The sequence below is a fragment of the Syngnathoides biaculeatus genome, chromosome 2 (genome assembly GCF_019802595.1).
Source record: "Syngnathoides biaculeatus isolate LvHL_M chromosome 2, ASM1980259v1, whole genome shotgun sequence".
Lineage (NCBI taxonomy): Eukaryota > Metazoa > Chordata > Actinopteri > Syngnathiformes > Syngnathidae > Syngnathoides > Syngnathoides biaculeatus.
Window position 1 is genome coordinate 20,445,616 of NC_084641.1, and position 15,436 is coordinate 20,461,051.

The 15,436-nt window shown below is 45.1% G+C and overlaps 2 protein-coding genes across 3 annotated transcripts; one reads left to right on the forward strand and one right to left on the reverse strand.

Annotated features, from left to right (window-relative positions):
- Nucleotides 1–522: 522 nt before the first annotated feature.
- Nucleotides 523–6,025, forward strand: LOC133494850 (uncharacterized). The gene is made up of 5 exons (XM_061809058.1): nucleotides 523–601; nucleotides 1,073–1,259; nucleotides 2,594–2,783; nucleotides 4,139–4,234; nucleotides 4,305–6,025. Exons 1-5 carry the CDS (start codon nucleotides 548–550, stop codon nucleotides 4,621–4,623), a joined length of 846 nt encoding a protein of 281 aa, XP_061665042.1. The 5' UTR covers nucleotides 523–547; the 3' UTR covers nucleotides 4,624–6,025.
- A 3,369-nt stretch (nucleotides 6,026–9,394) lies between these two features.
- Nucleotides 9,395–14,806, reverse strand: lhfpl4b (LHFPL tetraspan subfamily member 4b). Of its 2 annotated transcripts, XM_061809081.1 has the most exons (6): nucleotides 14,633–14,806; nucleotides 13,188–13,423; nucleotides 10,857–11,061; nucleotides 10,675–10,754; nucleotides 10,444–10,591; nucleotides 9,395–10,374 (listed from the first exon to the last, which is right to left on the reverse strand). In XM_061809081.1, exons 2-6 carry the CDS (start codon nucleotides 13,410–13,412, stop codon nucleotides 10,346–10,348), a joined length of 687 nt encoding a protein of 228 aa, XP_061665065.1. In that variant the 5' UTR covers nucleotides 13,413–13,423; nucleotides 14,633–14,806; the 3' UTR covers nucleotides 9,395–10,345. The 2 variants fall into 2 exon arrangements, with proteins under 2 accessions (XP_061665065.1, XP_061665055.1); XM_061809071.1 differs by lacking the exon at nucleotides 14,633–14,806 and having other exon boundaries at nucleotides 13,188–13,449.
- Between the last annotated feature and the right edge of the window lie 630 nt (nucleotides 14,807–15,436).

The following is a 15,436-nucleotide window of genomic DNA, read 5'->3' on the forward strand; positions in this document are numbered from 1 at the left end:
GCGAGCAGGTCCTCGACCCCAGTGAGGGTAAGCGCTATGGAAAATGGATTCATTTTGATCTTGGTACAATCTGATCAAGTGGTTGCAGGAAAGCTGGAGCCTATCCCAGCTTGCTTTGGGCGAAAGGCGGACTTCACCCTGAACTGGTCACCAGTCAGTCGCAGTGCAGATATCGACACCATCACTGAGCGGGAATCGATCCCACGCTGCCCGCACAAAAGGTAGGCATGTGTACCACTACACCATCAGTGACGCCATCTGAGGTGAAGTATCATCCCCAAATCAAATCTGATTTGTATTAGTTCATTCCCTGACTCATTGAAAATAGACAAGAGAATTCACAAGGATTCAGACTGATTAAGCAGTATCGATAATGAATTTAGAATCGGCATATTCTTATCAAGTCACATGCCTACTCCCCCCTCTCCCATCAATCCCACTCTCTCTCTCTCTCTCTCTCTCTCTCTCTCGCTCTCATCTCTTCTCTCCCCTCCCCCTCACAGCCACCTCCTTGTTGTTTGCTGTCCTTGCGGCTTCAGTGGTCAGGATGGCGTCGCTCAGCCTCCTCGTGCTCGGGACCGCGCTGCTCCACGCCACTCAGGTAGGCACCATCATGTCTTTTCGCACCTCAAGAGTGACGCTCTACTGGCTGCTTCCAACTTTGTTTTTTTCCACTGCCATTTTGTGGAAGTGTGTGTGTGTGTGTGTGTGGTGTGTGTGTGTGTGTGTGTGTGTGTGTCTGTTTGTGCTGACGAATATTGCATTTCAGCTCATGGTCACCATAGTGACAAGCAGCAGTAGCCCATGGCAACAAGGCCTTACAGTCTCCTGGTGCCTAGTGTGCGTGTGTGTATGTGTGTGAAGCGGGGGGAAGAGAGTGAGTCAGCAACGCATTTTTAGATTTTGATTGCATGGAATAAACTGTCAAACATACGAATCCAAAATGAAAACACGAATAAGGAGCATGATGGAGATGCTGACATGAAACTAACCGTGTGCTCCAGTGCTAATTTTGTATATACATCACAATATCAATCATTGCTGTTGACTGATGCGAAATGGCCTTTGTCAGTGGGCACTTGGAGCCCCTGGAGGAGTCAGACACCAGAACCTGTTGGCCTACGGCGACGACCGCAGTGAGGTGATGTCACTTCCGGCCTACTACCAATCAGATGGCTGGACGGGCCAGAGTTTGGAGCAGGCCCTTCAGCGATTGGTGGAGAGGGGGCAGAGACAGGACGAGGAGGAACAGCGGTTAGGTTGTATAGGACATTTCAATGTGACATCACATGTACTTCCGGGTGGCAAAAGCACAAACATCTCTGGTGGCACCCCGGTTAAACAAAACCCTTCTCTCCTTTGAGTGAGGCAGAGCAATTTAGAAAACAGGGCGAATGAAGATTTTAGACTTTTTCTAGTAGCTTGACTGTGTCAGGTGTTAGTCCAAATGTTGAATTCAAAAATCGAGACGGCGTAAATTCAGACAGAATTAATGAGGGACTAGCTAATTCATAGGGTACAATTGCAACCAATGTCTGAGAGAGCTTCTTTTGGCTTGTCCCAGTAGGGGTCGAAACGCTCATATTTGCTTGGCACAGTTCTTACACCAGATGCCCTTCCTGACACAAAACCTCAGGGGGAGTGGAGACCCCAGTGAGATACGAACTCACGACCCTTGAGTTACCACTAAGCTTTGGGGTCTCCAATTGCAATCAATATCAGAATTTGGTTAAAAAAAAAACAGGTAAACGCAGTTCCCTTTGGCAAGGGTAAATGGCAAGACCCTATATGAGGAGACTGAGACAAAGCAACAGGAGGAACATTAAACATCTGCAATGTGTGTTGGTAAACACAAAATGGAACCACAAATCCACCAAAGATGGCAACATCCATGTGTAGGCTTCGTTTGTGTTCACACATATCATAACATAGATATGTATGAATAAATTTGATACATTTATTTCACATTTGTCCAGAAGCATCAGCCATAAAGAAAACAAAATTTGGGCGGGTTGTGCTCCAGATCATCATGTTATCAAGCAATAGTTGTGCTCGTTATATAAGCACACACAAGAAGTCCACCAACCTGTTTTCTGGGGTTGGTCACTTAATGTTCCGCATGCTGTTGATTGATTTCTCTGCGGCTTGGATTGATGGAACAGACATGCTTTCATTTGGGTAAAATGCATAACACTCTTTAAATATAGTTTACTAGCAGATTATACAACCAATCGTATACATGCTGTCAATTAACACAATGATGTGGGATAGCCTCTCGTTGTGTCCTTTTAGAGGTTGCTACTCTGCCAGCAGGCACTTGCAAACTTCTCCCTCACATCCATGAAACTTACATTCCTTTTGGGAAGTAAATAAAAAAATAAGGAAACTTTTTGCAGTACAGTGTGTAAGGATACAACCCCACACAACAAGTTTTTGTCTTTGTTTCAGTTCAAGTCAGCAGTGGTTACTCGCATTCTGCCACCCGGAAGTATCTGGCATCCATTGTTGACGAATACTATGAAATGGTCCATCACTGATGACAGATGTTCAAGCGACCTTGAGCAATCCAATTAAGTCTGTCACCTTTATGCAGCCTCCGTGACAACCTTGCTCCGCCTGCTCGCCAAGGCCGAGGCTGAGGGATTGCTTGATCCAGGAGATGTGCAGCTGGTGGAGGAGGACTTCGAAGGCCGTGGCCAAGGTCGGGTCTCGAGCATGGGGAGGGTCCCCACGGCCTGGTGGAGCCTTGTGACACCGCAACTTCTTAAGGCCCTGCTCGACAGGTGACGGATGCATTGTACAAAAATGTACATTTTAAGAGCTTGGATACAAATAGTGGCAGCCTTTTTGCTATTGTGGTTAGCACACCCTCACAGTTCTAAGATTTGGGGTTCAGCATCTGGGTACCAGCCTTCCTCCCCTGAATGTTGTTTGCATATGGAACTAAATAAGTGCCACTAAGATTTGAGATTGAAATAGTGCAGAAAACCGGATTTGAATTTGAAATGTAAAGCGATCACATTTTCAATAGTTGTATTTCAGTGTAACTTTTCAATGTTAACAATTCAACCGGCTACAATTCGCTGTCTCAAATTCAACTGGCTACCATTTGCTGTCTCAAATTCACCGTCTGTGCACCAGGCAGGGTTACTTCAGGTCAGAACCAAACACCCAGCCAATCGCAGTTACGCTTTCTTAGTCATGTTCCATCCCATTCTAATACCAACAAATTCCCATTTAAAGACAGTATTTTAACATCACTTCTAAACCTTAACCTCTGTAATTCAAAGAACATACAAAAAAAAAAAAAGGATCAGAAACGGCCAAGTGCTTAAAGTCAAAGTCTTAAAGCTTAAAGTCATAAAATGTCAACATCTGAAGAGATTACCAGGTGTAAAATGTGAACTTGACGGTGGGTAGGACTCTTGCTGTAGTAGGTTGAGAGAGTTCCATTGTGTTCTTTATAGCAGAGTTCTCTTTTTCCCATGTCAACATGATCAGTTAAAGAGTCTTTGCAGACGAGTTTAAGAAGCTTAATAGACGTGTGGACCGCTCTTTAGTCTAGTATGACATTCTAAAGACTTTCCACAGAAAGAGTCTCACACTTGGATTTTCTGAGGACTCTTTACAGAGTACCTGGATTTTTTAGTCTTTGCAGCTAGTTAGCATTTTGGATTTTAAGAAATCTTTATGGATTAGTTTTATAGTCTATACAGACTAGTTAAACTTTCTTAAAAAAAAAAAAAACTAGTTGACTAGTTGGACTTTCTGAAAACTTTATATAGACTTGCTAAAGAGCCTTTACAGACAAGTCTTTAGAGTCTTGTCTGATTTTCTAAAGACTTGTTGAAGAGTCCCAACACACTTGTTGGACTTTCTCAAGAGTTTTACAGACAAGTTGAGATTTCTTCTTGAAAGACTAGTTTAGAAGTCTTTACAGTTTACAGACTCCTTGGACTTCCTATAGTGACTTTTCAAAAGCTAATAGGATGTTACAGACTCATTTGAGTTTTCACAGACAAGTGAGACTTTATAAAGTCATTACAGATTACTGTCACAGTGTTTACAGACTCGCGGCACTCAAACGTCTTTCAAATTATTATGATCCTGTAAGTAACAGCTGACGTGTGATTGGCAGGATGGAACCACAGGTAGGTAGATCCCCGTCTGCAAGGATGAGACTTGAGCGATTGCGGGGCGATGATGACGACTACGGTGATGACAACAATGTGAGGTAAGTGCACATTTGTGAGTGAAATGCGAGCCAACCGACATTCACATCGCAGTGTCCCCCACTTCCTCAGACGTCTGCTTGCTAGGATCATGCCAATCATCAACCCTGAATATGCTCCATCTGCTCGACGCACAAGACGGGATCTGTCCGTTCCTGAGCCCGCGGGAACCGCGTCCAGGAGAAGCCGCCGTTCCCTTGACGATGACACCTTGCCGCCGCGCAGCAATGATCCACTGCTCAGGGTGAAGAGGCTGGGCGAGGAAGAGGAGGAAGGGCAGCAGCTTCACGCGGTGGCAAACGCCAACGAGCGACAACATGGCGGCCGACGCCGGAGAGCCGCCGTAAACCATGCGCTGCTTCACCAGATTGTTAACTACATGAGGAAGTAGAAGGCAAAGAAAGGAAAAGGAGGAAGGAAGTGGTGTTGTCTTAAGAAGTATCATCTTTATTGTCGTGAATACATGCATATTCATGAAATGTGTCCTCGTCACAGGGACAACTTTTAATCCAAATGAGTTGAAGTCCGAGAATGAGGCCCGGTCATCGGTATGTTTGTAATCTACTTAAGATATTAACAGGGTCAGTTGAGGGAAAATGACTTGAAATGACACCCCATAAATCAGAATAATTGCTGAGGATCCTCTTCAGAGATACCTGATCCAAGAGTGCCTTTGCTGAGTTAGATCAGAAAAAGGTCAGAAGAACAATTCTCAAATTGGACCTGATTATTGGCATGGGTACACCATGCTTTAAACTTTAGTAAAGCAGGGCTGAGTAATGACTCCTAAAACACTCAACAACGCACAATAATCCCTTAGGATCATCTTTAGAGACATCTGCCAATCAGGCCTATGCTGACTTTGATCGGCAAGGTAGGTAAAAACGCTCAAATTAGCCTTGAAAATTGGTAGGCGTTGACCCCTCTTTAGCCATTGACAAGCTCAAGGTTGAAAGAAATGTTCTTAACACACCCCACAACACAGGATAATTGTTTAGAATCATTTTAAAACACATTTGTCAAATGCGCCTTTGCTGTCTTTGATAAATAAGAGGTAAACACAGCAACAGTAAGTGAATTGTAAGTAAGTGTACAGTCTATTGATATACTCTATGCCAAGGGTGTCAAACTCATTTTTCTCGCGGGCCACATTGTCGTTCCGGTTTCCCTCAGAGGGCCGTTATGACTGTAAAACAAAAATATTTAATCATCTCATCATATCTACATCATCAATTTATTTACAAGTTTTGGAATCAGAATTCAAGGGCAATGTGTTTTTCAACTATTCACGTTTGGTAACACAAAAATGCTTGTAATGTCTCAGCTTTATCATTTATGATATATGACAATTTGAAATTTTGGTACAAATTTTTACAAGAATCATGTAAATTGACACTCTACAGTAGGCTTCGCGGGCCACATAAAATCGTGTGGCGGGCAAGATCTGCCCCCCGTGCCTTGAGTTTGACACCTGTGCTTTATGCCATTCAGGATCATCTTTTAGAGACATCCAATGATCGGGCCTTTTGTCGGTTGATGGTTTCAACTGGTGGGCAGTTGGCTAGTGTAACCACTTTTTGACAGCTGCCATACCTTATGTTGTCATGCTATCTGCATTGTTATTTATGAATTTTTTTTTTTCTTGTGGAGAGGGGAAGATTGAAAATGGAGCCACGAGAACGTCTTTTGGAGCTCTGTGTTGTGTTTGTGCACTCCAGCTAATCCCAGCTTGTCATGCTACCACACGTTTGCATGCCTACATGGCAAAAAGTAATTAAAAGTGATAATAAAATGTAAACGTTTAACCATGTGTCAACGTCACTCAGCTAAATACATCGTGCACAAATGATAATTTAGTTAACCTTTGCTATTGCCGAGGCCCATGGTCCATTCGTCAACACGTGGTGATGGTTTCTGATGTGCGTTATGTGTAGCCACACAGAGTGCCATTTCTGTAGAAGTGCCAATGTGCCTCAAAATTGCAAATAATGGATGTTCCTTGTGAAATGTTTTTAGAATAGCTTACATTAATATCTTAAACCCCAAATATGCCCAAATCATTGATCCCCAAACCCTTACACAATCACTTTAAATTCATTTCACAATTCTACCCAGATAGAAATGACTGGATCCACACTTAAAGAAGACTGCAAACACGTTGTTTGATAGATCTTCTCACAAACAGAAATGTATAGACAAGGCGGCACGGTGAATCAGCTGGTAAAGCGTTGGCCTCACAGTTCTGAGGTCCTGGGTTCAATTCCGGACCCGCCTGTGTTGAGTTTGCATGTTCTCCCCGTACCTGCGCGGGTCTTCTCCGGGCACCCTGGTTTCCTCCCACATCCCAAAAACATGCAACATTAATTGGAAACTCTAAATTGCCCCTTGGTGTGATTGTGAGTGCAACTGTTTGTCTCTATGTGCCCAGCAATTGCCTGGCAACCAGTTCAGGGTGTACACCGCGTCCTGCCCGAAGACAGCTCGGATAGGCTCCAGAGCCTCCCGCGACCCTTGTGAGGATAAGCGGCTAAGAGAATGGATGGATGGTCGGATGGATACTGAGGTTCGATGCTAATATGCTCGTATTACAGAGCAAGACAGCACCCTGAGGCCAAAAAGAATGGTCATGGATTTTTGCAAATGTTGTCCAATGGGCGTCATCACCGAATGGTCACGTGGTGTCTCGGTTGGCAGAAAGCAGATGCGGATCAGTAGCCGGCCGTGATTTATCGGCTGATTCACGATTATTTCAGTTGATTAATGAATGGTAGTGTTGTGTTGCATTGTGGGCAGTACATAGAGATTGTAAATGAAGTCCTCTTTTACAGCACCCCAAAGACACAAAGATCTTTGAAAGCTTTGGCGCAACAGCAACTCCATCAATTGACTGTCTGTTGTCGTACCAGAGCGGCTCCAACTACAGGAAACAGATTCCTTCTGTGTTTTTCACATACTTGGCAACAAAAAGGATTCAGATTCTGATTACATGACACAAGTGGAACCAGACTTACAGAACATTTGGCTTTTGGCACTCTATATAGTGATTGTAAGACACTTTAGAATAACTTGTTTTGCAAATGAATATTACAATACATGTATAAGCAATTATAACACTCTTTGGACACTCTAAATTGCCCCTTGATGTGATTGCGAGTCCGTCTGTTTGTCTCTTACGTGCCCTGCGATTGGCAGGCAACCAGTTTAGGGTGTAACCAGCCTCCATCCCGTTTACAGCTGGTATAGGCTCCAGCAATCCCCGTGACCTTCGTGAGGATAACTGGCTAAGAAAATGGATGGATGGATGCATTAGCAATCATATTGTTCGTATTTAATATTTGGCACAAATACAATGACCAGCGTTAAGTCCCACATGATTTAATAACTTGGAAATCACTTAAATGCTTGATGGTGCCGTTGCTTTTGGTGTTATCTTGACTTTTGTAGTAGGTCTGGGCGCACGGTGGAGAGGCTGTAAAGCTTTGGCCTCACAGTTCTGAGGTCCCGGGTTCAATCCTGGACCCGCCTGTGTGGAGTTTGCATGTTCTCCTCGTACCTGCGTGGGTTTTCTCCGGGCACTCCGGTTTCCTCCCACATCCCAAAAACATGCAACATTAATTGGACACTCTAAATTGCCCCAAGGTGTGATTCTGTGTGCGGCTGTTTTTCTCTATATGCCCTGCGATTGGCTGGCAACTAGTTCAGGGTGTACCCCGCCTCCTGCCCAATTGACAGCTGGGATAGGCTCCAGCACTCCCCGTGACCCTCGGGAGGATAAGCGGCTCACAAAATGGATGGATAGTAGTTCTACAATATTATACTGATTTGGTTAGATAATATTTAAGAAAGCAATCTCGTCTTTGTGGCTTTTGTTCAAAAAAAGAATCTTTGCAGAGACTAAAAGATATAACTTGTCACCCCTCACTGAAGAGGTTGGGAAAAAAATGACCTGTTTTATCGGAGTGAATTGAGAGAGAGAGAATAGGAATAACAATTCTGACACGATTGCTCAAACACATCTTTATGGGAATGAGAACATGCAGAAGATGAGAAAGGAAGAAGAATCTGGAAGTAGTCAAAACAGTCTGGAGCACATATTTTGATGGACACACAGGAGTACTGCACTCTCCAAAAGTTCTGCAACAGTGACACACACCAATGTTCTACCCAACATCTTAAGGCTTCTTAAGTACTTTTCTAATTCAAATGTAAATTTTTAATTCAACACAAATTCCAAATACACATTGCAAATGGAGACATTTGGCCGTCTGAACATTTTTCAAAGGATTGAATGATTAAGACTTCTTCAAGATCCTAGTAAACGCTGTCAGACCAGGTAGATGGATTTGGGAGAGCTCTGTCCATATAACGTAATATTTAAAGCAAATCCGGGGTGCTGCTGTTGTACAGAAGCTTTGCTGTTCAGTTTGGCTCGGCATCAGCTGGGCCGAACTTTCATATGGTGATAAAAAGTCACAAAAATGAGATTTCTTAACTAATATCACATGGAAGGGAATGGGACTCCACGTGCTTCAAAATGATGTCACGGTGATGATTCACAAATGCTCCCATATTTGGGTACTATTTCAGATGAGAATTCATCAAATGGTAACATGCTAACAGTTGGTACGCTAACATACAAAGCTAAAAAATGAGGGTCACACTCACTACAGATGATTTTTTTTTTTTTTAAATAGGAGAAGCTAAGCTAACTATTATCTTATCTGGTAGCTCTATTGCATTGGTTGTCATTTTTTTTGTTGTGAATGACTTAATATACACAAAATTGATTCTTATCACACACCACACAACAAGATAATGGCTCATGATGATCTTTAAAGGTCCACTGTCATGAAATGCATGATTTTTAGTATGTTATTAATGAAAAAAAAAGGCAGATGGAATGGACCCATCCATTTTTTTCACCACACAACATGATTTTGACGTAAATGGCTTTTTGTCACTCCACCATGAAAATCCTCTTGAGGGATTGTTTTCGACAAGAAGCAGGAAGTGATGTTATAAGCATATGCCCACTCAAGCGGTCTCGTATGTTTATACTAGTTTTACCTGCTGGAAGGGAGCTCTTTGTTCCTTCGTGTTGGCCAAAACGCCGCCTTGTTGTATCACTGGATATTGTTCGAACACTCGGGAGGATGGGATTCATTCTTCATACTTTTCAAAAGAAAAAAAAAAAAAGACTCAGTTCATCGTGAAAAATGGATTCCATGGGTGGAAACGACGAGATCTTCGTGGGTTCCAAATGACAGGTAGGTGTTTGTACAGCTACTAAAAAAAAGAATAGATCGAGGTTGGGGGGGGGACGTAATCCTCTCAGAATGTAACAAAAGAGACAACGTAATGTAACGTAAGTCAGGGGTACCTGTTGGTGCCGAGCACGGCTTAGGACAAGCCGGGCTGGCTCATACATACTGTCTGGGAGTCTGTTGTTAGTTGTCATCTAAATATGGCTCGAAATGATAGGGTAATATTGCCCTGGTCACTTCAATCAATTGTAGGATGTGCTCTTCTTCGAAAAGAGCTTCCGTGTCCCTTAGCAGGTGGCACCGTATGTTTTCAATGGCGAATGTCCCGGTGTAACATCTGCTGATGACATTGCAGGCAATATGGCTACCACTTGGATGTCGAATGAGACTTTGCGCATGGATGACGTGCTCTCCGCTCATATTTATCTTCTCGTATGGACATTGAAGTGAAGAATGTTATCTGTATTTTTCATTACAATATCTATTTTAGAATGTTTATAGGCATGACACTTGACCTTTAATGGCATCCCACAATTGGGCATGTGCTTATTTTGCATCATTAGGGCTGATCAAGGGGAGGGAGGAATGCTCAAATTTGTCCCATTAATCCACGTGAGCTGTGCTAATGACGCCAAATGAAGGAGGTTGGAAAAGGAAATGAGCTCACTATGCTAACTGCTAAACATGTGACGTGGTTGTTGAACACAAGAAGCTGATAAAAAAATAAAATAAAATAAAATACAGCTCCATCTTCAACACTACACTGATTGGTCCTCATGACACAATGATGATATCACAGTGACGATTACGTCATTGTTTTACGTTGAGGAGGAAGACGCGTCACAATGTCTACGCTGACATCAGCAATCCTGTAGTCACTGCAAACACACACACACACACATAGTCAGGTTCCCACTTCCTGCCTGCCACCACATGCCTTTACTCACCTTCCTTGCCAAGTTGCGGTAGGAGGGCATCTTGTCTGTTCGCCAGCACAAACGCAAGCGTGGCCAAGATGGCGGCATCCAAAACGCCCAGGATGGCCAGGATAAAGGCCCAGTGGACCGAGCAGTTCCCGGATGAGAAGCTGCCCACCTGGGAGCGACGCGGACAAGCGTGCACTGCCGTCAACTGTTGCCACATCGCCATGGCGTCGGGCCAAGTTGTGAGTCACTCACCGAGTCGCCGCACAGGACTCTCATCTCCGGACTCTCCCACGAGTCGGGGAACAAGAGGCACGCCAATGCTAAGCAGAACCCTGAAAGTTAGCAGATACGGGAGTAAGTCACGTGACTCGATGCCAGAGACAATGAGTACCGATCTGATGGGGTGTAGAGGAAGCAGCCCCTCCCCACCCCACCTGCTGTGAGCTGCAGCCAGGCGCAGATCTTGTAGACAGTGGCGGCGCTGCAGAATCGAAACAGGCAGAGACAGACGACGCTGGTCCACACCGCCCACAGGGACACGCCCACCAAGACCGCCACCGACTGGAAGGATGGTAGAGGGGACAGGCTGGACAGACGGCCGCGGCAATCTGGAACCGGTCGGTCTGACTCCAGACACACCTGACGTGACGTGGGAGGACATACATAAAGAGGACGTGGACAATGTGGTCGAAAAAATAAAGAGACCATTTTCAATTCAACAGATCGGTCCCTCCATTTTCTGGAGCGGTTGTCCCTTATTGTGACGCGGGTGAGCTGGGCCCTCTCCCAGCTGACTTTGAGCGAGAGACGGTGATGTCAGGGAACATATTGACAACATTTTCAAATATTGTTCGGCCAATGTCAAGTTAAACAATGTCTCCAAATGTTTGATGGAATATCGAAATAGATCAATTCAAGAATCAATTATTTGTTGTCGATTAATCATTGCACCTCAAATAACAACGCTAATTAGTCCGAGTTAATTAAGTTCAAAGTTAAATTAGAAAATCTGGCTCTCCAAACATGCAGAGAACAAAATAAGAGCAGAGAATGAACGAGCACTCCATCAAGTGTTAAAATACATCGCAAGGATAAGAATATACGGTATATATGTATGTATATATTGCACAATAAAGAGAGAGTTGTATGTCATCAGTAACAGCAACATTGATATAAATAAAAATGCGAGCGGCTTCAGTACAGCCTGTCACTCACAGCACAGCAAATGAGCAGTTAGCCACGACCGGCGGTGAGGTCACCAGAACAAAGCAACAATCGGATTCTCTTATTCTGGTGGTTACTAAAACGGCTCTCTATTGCTATTACAGATGGTGCAGATTTTAAAGTAGCAATACTGTTAACGGGCTGCACAGTGGAGCAACTGGTTAGAACGTTAGCCTCATAGTTGTGAGGATTGGGGTTTGAATTTTGGCCCCGCCTGTGTGGAGTTTGCATGTTCTTCCCCTGTGCGTACGGGGATTTTCTTCGGGCTCTCCGGTTTCCTCCCACATCCCAAAAACATGCATTCACTAAAGACTCTAAATTGCCCCTAGGTGTGATTGTGAGTGCGACTGTTGTCTGTCTCCATGTACCCTGCGACTGGCTAGCAACCATTTCAGGGTGTACACCGCCTCCTGCCCGATGACAGGTGGTAGCACTCCGCCGACCCGCATGAGGATAAGCGGTTCCGAAAATGGATGGATGTGGATGTCAGTGAGTGTCAATGAGCATAGATTAGCCAGATGCGTCCCGCAGTCTTAGCACGAAGGTCCTCAGAGAAGTCGAATGCATCCAAACATGCAGTATGATGCTTCACCTTCGTGGGGCGCTAGACTTAAAACAGTGTCCGGTCTCAGATGATTTGGCACAGGTCTCAAGGACAGCAGTCGCAAATCTTTTTTATTTTGCACTACAGACCACTTTCACGTAAAGACGTCATTGTCGCCTCTATGGGCTCATGCCTCTTTGCTCAATGTTATTTTAGTTTGACCCAGTTTTGTGTCCACTATATTTGGCTAGGGCCGCTGCCTTTCCTCTGATTGGTTGCCCCCCCCCCCCTCCCCCATATAGAAGAGCCGCTTATAAAATCAAACAGGTTTGATATCTTGACAGCGCTGGTTCAGGAGCGGAGAGGTAGAGAGAGATTTTTGCGAGTGATGCAGATCGGTTCAATTCCAGGCCTCTCAGCAGAAAAATGTCGCAGCCTCAGAAATGTGGGGACAATCCATTCATCCATTTTCTTTGCTGCTTATCCTGACGAGGGTCGCAGAGAGTGCTAGAGCCTATCTTAGCTGTCAACGGGCAAGAGGTGCGGTACACCCTGAACAGGTTCCCGGCCATTCGCAGGGCACGTAGAGACAAGTAGTCGCACTCACAATCACACCTAGGGGCAATTTAGAGTGTCCAATTAAGATTACATGTTTTTGGGATGTGGGAGGAAACCGGAGAGCCCAGAGAAAACTCACATAGGCATGGGGAGAATATGCAAACTCCACATAGGCGGGGCTGGGATTGAAACCCGGTCCTCAGAACTGTGAGGCCAAAGCTTTACCAGCTGATCCACCGTGCCACCTTGTGTGGACAATATTCATTCGTATTTCCTGTTTACTGAGGCAATGAGACTCACAAATGTGAGAAAAAGTTGGTATGGGGCCTTTAACATAAACATAAAGTTATGAAATTATTTATCATCATAACTTTTATTTCTCAATGTGTTGGGAATGCAGCACCTACTTTTCCCAAAATCCCCAAATATTTGTAGTCACCTCAAATAATCCCAGGGTGCCGCTGGGTGGCGCTGGCCCCGTCCCCGGGTGGAGGATGTCGGCGGTTCCGATCCACGAAGGCTGCACCAGGATGACTACCTGGATGACGGCAAAGCACAGCGTGCACACGGCCCACAGCACGCCCACCGCACGGGCGCTACGAACGAACTCCGTCTGGTACAGACGAGACAGGTCGCTCAGGCCGGGCGCCGGCGCTGCTGCCATGATGGTACACACTGGAGAAGGGAGGGGGAACAGGTACAGGTCGGGTACAGGTAAAAAAAACCATTAGAAGATTATCCAATTTAATGTTTAGGATCATCAAACAAATTAAAATGTCCCCGTTGTGAAATCCTGAATTAACTGTGGTAAATCACATTGTTTGGTTCATTTTTACTGACTACACCCGAGCATGAATACATCCAGAGCTGTTCAATCAAGAAATTAATACTGGTAGGTTCAACTTCCATCCATCCATTTTCTTCGTCGCTTATCCTCACGAGGGTCGCAGGAGTGCTGGAGCCTATCCCAGCTGTCAACGGGCAGGACACCCTGAACTGGTTTCCAGCCAATCGGAGGACACATAGAGACAGCTGAACTAACAATCACACCTAGGGGCAATTTAGAATCTCCAATTATTGTCGCATGTTTTTGTGATGTGGGAAGAAAGCAGAGTGCCCGGAGGAAACCCAGACAGGAACGAGGAAAACATGCAAACTCCACACACGCTGGTCCGGGATTGAACCTGGGACCTCAGAACTGTGAGGCCAACGCTTTATCAGATGATTCACCATGCCAGTTTATTTTCATCATTGCATTTTATGTTTATCTTTAGGGCTGATATTTACATTTGTTTGATGTTTTTCTTCAAATACTTCTTTGCAACTGTATCACATAAATAAATTGTTGAAAAAAATCATACATTGTGATTTCTGGATTTTTATTTTTCGATTATCTCTCTCACAGTGGAGATGCACCTACAATTAGAAATTTCAGACCCCACCATGATTTCTAATGATTTTCGACTAGTCGACAGACTGTCACGCTCAGTGCCCACTTAGACATAAAACGACGCCAGGCAATGTCAGGCCAAATCCACGCAAGCAAGCATTCACACTCGCATCCCAATGAACCCAATGTGTCAACATTTTTTTTTTAAATGCAAGCGCTGGTCCATGTAAGTGCTCCACGCAGCTTATGCTCACAAAGGCCCACGTGAGGCAAACTCCACAGCTCTCGATGAGCTCAGAGCTCACGACTGTGCCCCCCATCACAACGATGAAGATGACATCTTCTCATCGCGCGTCACGTGGGAAAGCGCTTGCCAGATTTCCCGCGCGCATTGACAATTATGCGCTAAAGCCAACATCCCCAGGCTCGAGTATCTCCGCTTTCTCCAGCATTAATCATTTTTGCAAGGAAAAGAGGAAGCAAAGAAAACCAACCTGCAGCAGCTTCGCACGCACGCGTAAGCGTCTGAGAGCGCGCGTCCCCGCCAGCCCTCGCAGCCCACGTCGACGCTCGAAACAGCGACGCCCGCCGGTAGGAGGAGGAACTCCATCAGGCCCGGACATTCACATCAGATTTGAATAAATTCATTCATCTCAGTGGCAGCACGATGGCGCAATTGGAGCATTGGCCTTACTGTTCTGGGGTTAAAATCCCGGCCTTGCCTGTGTGGAGTTTGAATGTTGTTCCCGTGCCTGCATGTGTATGTGTCCTGTGATTGGCTGGCAACAGGTCCAGAGTGTACCCTGCCTCCTGCCCAATGATAGCTGAGATAGGCTCTGCCACTCCTGTGATCCTTGTGAGGATAGCCTGCTCAGAAAATAGATGGATGGATAGCAGCCATTCAAAATACATTGTTACAGTAAGGGCGGCACAGTGGAGCAGCTGGAAAGTGTTGGCCTCACAGTTCTGAGAACCGGGGTTTGAATCCCGGACCTGCCTGTGTGGAGTTTGCATGTTCTCCCCCGTGCCTGCATGGGTTTTCTCCGGGCACTCCGGTTTCCTCCCACGTCCCAAAAACATGCGACAAAAATTGGACACTCTAAATTGTCCCGAGGTGTGATTGTGAGTGCGACTTGTTGGTCTCTGTGCCATGGGATTGGCTGGCAAGCAGTTCAGGGTGTACCCCGCCTCCTCCCCATTGACAGCTGGGATAGGCTCCAGCACTCCTGCGACCCTCGTGAGGATACGCGACTAAGAAAATGGATGGATGGTTACAGTAAATCAATTCATTATTTAAT

Coding starts and splice junctions, on each gene's coding strand:
- LOC133494850 (XM_061809058.1), top strand. CDS start 548: ATGGCGTCGCTCAGCCTCCTCGTGCTCGGGACCGCGCTGCTCCACGCC. Junction 1,260..2,593: donor CGAGGAGGAACAGCGGTTAG/GTTGTATAGGAC, acceptor ACCTTTATGCAG/CCTCCGTGACAACCTTGCTC. Junction 4,235..4,304: donor GGTGATGACAACAATGTGAG/GTAAGTGCACAT, acceptor CCACTTCCTCAG/ACGTCTGCTTGCTAGGATCA.
- lhfpl4b (XM_061809081.1), bottom strand. CDS start 13,412: ATGGCAGCAGCGCCGGCGCCCGGCCTGAGCGACCTGTCTCGTCTGTAC. Junction 10,592..10,674: donor GAGTCCTGTGCGGCGACTCG/GTGAGTGACTCA, acceptor CGTCGCTCCCAG/GTGGGCAGCTTCTCATCCGG. Junction 10,375..10,443: donor ACCGCAACTTGGCAAGGAAG/GTGAGTAAAGGC, acceptor GTGTGTTTGCAG/TGACTACAGGATTGCTGATG.